Here is a 6,522-nt window from a genome sequence, read left to right as displayed (position 1 = left end):
GCCGGAAGTGGCATACAATGCCAAAACGGACGGACGACTTTTTGTGCAGTTTTCCCATCAACATGAGACCAACAAACTAATCAAAACTAATGATGACATAATTGTCTCGATCGGCTCCTAGGGAGAGCAGAGCAGTAACAGCAAATGCAACATCAACAGCAGCAGAAGGTGGCAGAGTCCTGTGCGGGTCATAGAATGGAATAGGAAGTGCCTGCCGCAGATCAGCACAAAGCCACACAAATCGACCTTTGTCCCGGCAAGGAAACAGCCATCAGTCAGAGGCGCTCACAAAGACGAATATGTATACATACGTTAAAATAAAAAAGGTAATTGATTCCTTTGCCAAACTCAATGCGATGACACCAAGATTTTGCTGCTCGCCGTGTGGTCTTGGTCTCGATCCGGTGCTGCAATTAGCTGGAACCAACCTATAATAGAAGGAAATATTGTGACATTTGGGAAAGGCGAAATTCTTAAGCAATTTATCAAAACGTAGGCACATACACTGCTTTTCTTCATAGTATAATTGGCTCTTTCTTCAGAGACTTTTCCTTGCGGATGTTGCCCGCGGCGTAGCGTGTGCTACTGCCAAGGCACATTTCCCCCGGGGTCGTCTTAAAAAGTTAACGGCAAACACCCTGATCTGATATATCAATTAGGAAACAACGAGCGTGTGTTTTGTATTTCTTAACAATGACTGTTGCTGTATTTGTATACACATAAAAAATGCATGGCTGCAAATGAGCAGAATATGTATCGAAAACAGAGTATGTAAAGGTCATTCGAGTATATAAAATGTATATAGTATATGTAGATAGTTGTATAAGTATATAGAGATACGTGCGGGCAGTATCTAATGCTTTGTTCCATCAAGTTTGTTTATGCAATTCAACATGCTTTTCAGACTTCAGCCGGCCACTGAAATATCTCAGCTTTTTCGGACATACATACATGTGTTGGTATGTATAAATATTCGATAAATATATGTATGTATAGATATGTGCGTATGCGGTACATGTTGGTGTGGGTATGTGTGTGGCCCTTCTTTTTGGCAAGCAAAGGCGTTAAGTAAGGCACAAGCATTTGAGCCACTGAGATTACTTGGTGGTCGCTACTCCTCCCCATATTCGAGTAGATCATTTGAGGTCCATTTAGGATTGCTTCCTTCTGCCTGTCCTAGTACAGCATTATGGCGGCCTGATGCTTGTCCTTGCTTTCCGGCTCCAGGCGAAGGCGGCGATCGCGACCTTCTCGGTGTCTGGCATACAGGAGAATGGTTATGTTGAGCAGCACTACAATGGTGGATATCACGACCAAGTAGAAGCTGTAGCCCAGGTAAGCCAGCCCAGTGCTATACCAGTGCTGCTGCTGGTGCTCGGTGAGAAGCACGTTGTGTATGAGATACTGATAAAACTGCACTAGCCATGCGACAAAGGCTACAACCTGCGCTCCCGCGGCTGACATATTGGCAGTAAGAATCAGAACCATGGTGCCACCTCTTTTGGCTGCCGATGCAGACTTTACGACAGCAGCTATGGCAGCGACGGCACAGGCCAAGAGGCCAAATCCAGTGCCCAATGTCGTAAGAAGCCAAAGCCAGAAGCTTGTGTCGCCGTTCTCAGTTTGAATGAAGGTGTAAACTAGCATGAAAATTAACCACCCATTATTTTTGGATCTTCTCTCAAATTAACGGAGGCTCACCATTAACCGGATAGGTCCGAATTCCAAATCCGAGGTCTAGGTGCTGATTTCCATAGAAAAGGCCAAAATTTACATCTCCTTTAGCCCTTGATGAAGTGTGTCGTCGCGGATGTGCGCGAACCCATTGGTTAGTGGTCAAACTCACAAGCAGCAGGCCGATGGCCAGACAGCTCCCAAAAAATGTGGAAAAGACCAACGCACGTGTGCGCATGCTCATCTTGATAAAACTTGTGATGACCGGTGGGAGGAGAAGGCAGAAATGGTTTTCACCATTTAGAAATCGTCAAAACGAAAGACTTAAACTGCAACAAAGAAAGTTTCGTTCGGTACTGAATGCGCCACAAATACGAAGTCCTGTCCACACTCACCATTTACGATTTACGGGCCGAACACAGGCGTAGTCAGACTCTTTGTTAAACTTTCCTTGTTTTATTTTGCCAAATTAATATCTTTGTTATTTGTCTTGTTACTTGTTTATATACGGTAACATCTTTTCTGTGAATTCTGTCCAGGGCTGGCAGAATTTCAGAGTAAAACAAGCCAAAATGGCTAAAGACGAAAATAAATAGGTTCAATATTAGGCAAAATAAATACTTTTGTGGTTGTAGTGTTTCATTTAGATTACATTTAAATTAGGAACATCGTCAACGTCGACAACCTCCCTTTAATAATTTTATACCTCACATAAATATTAAATTTAAGACAATTAAAAAATTTTTTATTTAATAAACTAACCTTATGAAACAATAAAATCGAGAAACTATTCAATATTAATATGGGAATAAAACAAAATGAATGTACATTAACTTATTCTAACTTTATCATAACCATATCACTTATACAAATTCTAGATATAGATTGAAATAAGCTAAAGTGTCAACACTTACTCTGTATATTTGCGCAACGTTCTGGCGCTACCAGATCGTTTCACTTTTATGCGATATACGATATATAGTGAAAATATTATTGATAACTTTCATCTGGACAGATATTAGCTGAATTAAATAAATTACAATTTTCGTCCTAAATAATATTAATAAAGGTGTTCTAAATTTGCGGCCTTCATATATAGCGCGATAAGTCGTGTGCAATTTGAGTTGATATTTCACAGCAATGACAACTCTGTGAAAATAGCGCGAAAATTTTGTCTGCTCTGCGGAAAAAACAAAGTGAAATTTCATCTAAATATGAGTAGCCGTAAACACAGGGGACACGAAAATATGGAAAATCTGTGCCCCGTCACCAGGTAACTATGGTGGCCAAATAGCCGACGGTAGGAGATGTCAGGGGACTCTTCAATTGAAATTGCATACCGTGACGTCACAGGCACTTGAACGAAAAGAGGTCAAAATACATATCGTTGACTAATTAAATTGTCGGGTACTTGACCTCTGTGCTGATCGAGGCACTTTCTTGTTATGTATTTATTGTAAATGCACTTCCGCCATCAATTGCAGAAAACGCTCAACAAGTAAAAGCCTCGCCGTAGCTGCGGGCGCTCTCCTTTCCGCCACAAAAACGTCTCATTACGAACATACTTCTTCGCCATCGGCACTAACCTACGAGGCCCTAGAAGAGATGGGTGTTGGAATGTTGGACTCCGAGGAGAGCAGCTCATCAGCCATGTCGGCCATTGCTCTGGTCGTGAGTACGAGTGCAACAAGCGATGACAATTCCAACGAGACTACGCCTCATGCCAATGTGGCTCGTATGTCGCATCAGCAGCCCCAACGGCTGAGTCTTAGCTCCACAGCCGACACAACGCTGGACAGCAGCGGGAGCAACACGACCATCATCGACGATGTGCAGCAGAAGCTTCAAGCTCTGGCCCAAGCCAAGCGCTCGGCTCTGGGTTCTGAGTGCAGCAGCAACTCGAACTCCCCCAGCAAACGCACGCGAAATCCACTAGTAGCAGTTTCCTGTAACAATCAGTGCGATACTGCAGCTCCGCTTAATATGCAGCCCTCCACCAGCAGGCAGGCTCTCCGTCAGCCCAAGAAGCCAACCGCAGCGCCTACGCCCCACTTGGCCAACAGTCTGGTGGGAAAAGACAGTTTCTTCGTGTATCGAACGGCCCCAATGAGTGCCCACATCAGCAGTGGGATAAACTACTTCGACAAGTTGTCAGATGAAATTTTACTGGATATTTTTAGATGGCTGCCAAAAAAAACACTCTTGCGGATGGCGACCGTGAGTCGACGTTTCAACCAATGTTCCCGTGATGAAACTCTTTGGACACGACTGGATCTCGGCTTACGCACGCTTTGTCCAGCTGCCCTCGAACAGGTTGTGCGCCGAGGCGTCTTGGTGCTGCGTCTGGCCCAGGCTAATGTGAGTGGTAGACTCTATATGTTGTCGTACAATGCCCTTCATAACTCTGTCATGTATGTATGTAGATACAAGAGCCCGCTTTCACACCATTGGCCTCCGACTTCAAGTGCCGCTTGCAATATCTGGACTTGAGCATGACTTCCATTAGCCGAATGTCATTGCGCACCCTTATATCCCAATGCCGCCAGCTAAAAAAACTAAGTCTGGAGAATGCAGAGCTAAATGATGAAATTTGCGCTGAGATTGCAAAAAACAAATCCCTGGAGGCACTGAATCTAACCATGGCCAGCGGGCTAACCGCCAGGAGTGTGCGACTGATGATGGAATCCCTCACAAATCTAAACAGCTTAAACATTGCATGGACAGATTTGAGTGCCGATGCTGTCACAGCCTTGGTCACACACATTTCATCCAATGTCATTCGCCTCAATGTGGCTGGCTGTCGACGCGTACTGTTTGATTCCCGTAAGCTTTGCCTAGTGGCCAATTTGTTTACCATTTATATTTCATATATCTGCTTTACTCCCTCAGATGTAAAATCGTTGCAGACCCGTTGCCCCCAGCTTCTAGAGCTCGATCTGTCGGACTGCAACAGCCTGACGCCAGCGGCCATTGAGGCAATAATGCAGTTCCAAATGCTGGAGTATTTGTCCGTTTCTCGTTGTTACCTTATTCCTGCGGCCAGCTTTATGTAAGTACACTTTCACCTCCCCCATTAACAACATAAGCAACCATTGGGTATTTCTGCTTCTCTTTCAGTGAACTGAAGGATATGTCCTCTCTCACGTATCTGGACATTTTTGGAATGCTGTCGGACGCCGCAATGGAGGCGCTTGAACAGCAGATGCCTAAAATGGGGATCAACAAGTTTATTCACAGTTCAGTTTCTCGACCGACAGTAGGATCGCGTCGTACCTCGGTTTGGGGGCTACGCACGAGGGACTAAATAACCCGTGTATCCTCTACCCAACCCAATACTAATTAATTTGTAGTCAGTTCGTCTGCTATCTGCATATGCTATCGCCTAGCGCATTTGTTTTATTCTCAATTCAATGAAATTAATTTAAAAACTCGTGATTTCACTCGTCCACTTCGCTGATTGGAGAAACAGGAGTCTCCCATTCCCATTCGTCCCAGCTGACACAGTTCTTGAGACTATCCACAAAGCCCATTTCGTCGGGGCACTTCATTTCGCTGGCTGGTTCGTTAAGTTCATCGCATTTCCAGTAGGACGTAGCATCCCAGTTGTTGCGGAAAACTGCTATTTCGAGTTCCGTTTGAGTCTTGCAGCCAGGCTGACCGTTGCCATTGTAGGCATCGACAACGCAGCAGGCAATCACGAGCAGAGAGCAGACGGTGACCTGAAGCTTCATTTTAAGATAAACTGATGGCGGATGTGGGAACTGAAATGCCTTTTATAGTTGCCTTGGTGCAGTCATATGCCACGTGAAGTGCACCCACTACTACCAGAAAATGCTTTCACAAATTGGCAGAAAAGCAAACAATCACAACAAAATGTAGAACTGATAATTTTTATTTTCCCCGCAAGCTCAAACATAAAGACCATGAAATATTACTGCAAGTCCAAGATAGTTCGAATGAGTCATGCAGTTGAAGTTCTCTTCGATTTCGAAATATTGAATTGGAAATATTGAGTAAATTAATGTATAATTAACAATAGTTAGTAGTGATAATTATCAACCTAACAGAAAGTAAACATTTGTTCGTATTTTAAAATATCGGAATTGAATCGGACATATCATGTAATACCATTAAAGATAGATTGAAGTATTGTACTCATGTGAATCAGGCTTCAGGCAGTCTTTCCTACCACATTTGTACACTCTTTTTGTCAATTATCTTCGACACTATAAATAATCTTAAGAATCTTAATGAGATCAGAAAGGTACGAGCATGAAGGAAGCTCCATTTTCTTTCTTGTTTGTTTATAATTGGTTATTTTGAATCGATCTGCTAGTGAGATGGGATGAGGTGTTGATTTGATTGGTTTCGGCCCCAGGCACCCAGTCCAAATACAGCTCGCCAATCTGCCATCTCCCAGTGTCTCGATACTCCTGTCACCCCTGAAATGTCTCGAAACCGTTCCCGTGCCTGGAAAATATACAAAAATACATATTAAAACAGCTCCGGCTCATTTGTTCAAACTTACAATTCAATCATCCATTTGCTACATATGGTGCGATAAGGATATGGAGAAATATCCCTTTTTTCCTTGAGTACTTCAAATTTATAAACCGCGCCATATGTATATCTTACCACCTCGGCTGTTCCTTTCTAACACCACGAGGTTCCAGAATATTCGAGACATGCGACATCAAATTGGATACAAGATATATAAAAAGACATAAATCAATAAATAAATACTATCTACCGATCCACCATAGATTGAGATAGGCCAATTTAGCAATTTCCATTAAAATTTAAAAAAACAACTTGTATTGTAATTATTCGGAGTAGTGTCATACGGTC

The 6,522-nt window shown here is 43.1% G+C and overlaps 3 protein-coding genes across 3 annotated transcripts; 1 reads left to right on the top strand and 2 right to left on the bottom strand.

The window, feature by feature from the left end:
- Positions 1-676: 676 nt before the first annotated feature.
- Positions 677-1,966, bottom strand: LOC111068942. The gene is made up of 2 exons (XM_022358748.2): positions 1,702-1,966; positions 677-1,640 (listed from the first exon to the last, which is right to left on the bottom strand). Exons 1-2 carry the CDS (start codon positions 1,916-1,918, stop codon positions 1,177-1,179), a joined length of 681 nt encoding a protein of 226 aa, XP_022214440.1. The 5' UTR covers positions 1,919-1,966; the 3' UTR covers positions 677-1,176.
- A 720-nt stretch (positions 1,967-2,686) lies between these two features.
- On the top strand, positions 2,687-6,445 carry LOC111068940 (S-phase kinase-associated protein 2). The gene is made up of 5 exons (XM_022358746.2): positions 2,687-2,947; positions 3,159-4,032; positions 4,098-4,497; positions 4,564-4,723; positions 4,792-6,445. The coding sequence occupies exons 1-5, from the start codon at positions 2,889-2,891 to the stop codon at positions 4,976-4,978; spliced, it is 1,680 nt and encodes a 559-aa protein (XP_022214438.1). The 5' UTR covers positions 2,687-2,888; the 3' UTR covers positions 4,979-6,445.
- Positions 5,035-5,434, bottom strand: LOC111068941. The gene has a single exon (XM_022358747.2). The coding sequence runs from the start codon at positions 5,403-5,405 to the stop codon at positions 5,112-5,114; it is 294 nt and encodes a 97-aa protein (XP_022214439.2). The 5' UTR covers positions 5,406-5,434; the 3' UTR covers positions 5,035-5,111.
- Positions 6,446-6,522: the final 77 nt, after the last annotated feature.

This window comes from Drosophila obscura, unplaced genomic scaffold, assembly GCF_018151105.1.
Source record: "Drosophila obscura isolate BZ-5 IFL unplaced genomic scaffold, ASM1815110v1 contig_4, whole genome shotgun sequence".
NCBI classification, from domain to species: Eukaryota; Metazoa; Arthropoda; class Insecta; order Diptera; family Drosophilidae; genus Drosophila; species Drosophila obscura.
The sequence above is the reverse complement of the archived record's forward strand: the minus strand, read 5'-3'. Positions and strand labels throughout refer to the sequence as shown.

Excerpts from the sequence above, each read along its gene's own strand:
- LOC111068940 (XM_022358746.2), top strand. The coding sequence starts at position 2,889 with ATGAGTAGCCGTAAACACAGGGGACACGAAAATATGGAAAATCTGTGC. Across the intron at positions 2,948-3,158 it reads AATCTGTGCCCCGTCACCAG|AAAACGCTCAACAAGTAAAA; the intron begins GTAACTATGGTG and ends CATCAATTGCAG. Across the intron at positions 4,033-4,097 it reads TGCGTCTGGCCCAGGCTAAT|ATACAAGAGCCCGCTTTCAC; the intron begins GTGAGTGGTAGA and ends GTATGTATGTAG.
- LOC111068941 (XM_022358747.2), bottom strand. The coding sequence starts at position 5,405 with ATGAAGCTTCAGGTCACCGTCTGCTCTCTGCTCGTGATTGCCTGCTGC.
- LOC111068942 (XM_022358748.2), bottom strand. The coding sequence starts at position 1,918 with ATGAGCATGCGCACACGTGCGTTGGTCTTTTCCACATTTTTTGGGAGC. Across the intron at positions 1,641-1,701 it reads TCGGACCTATCCGGTTAATG|TTTACACCTTCATTCAAACT; the intron begins GTGAGCCTCCGT and ends TTTTCATGCTAG.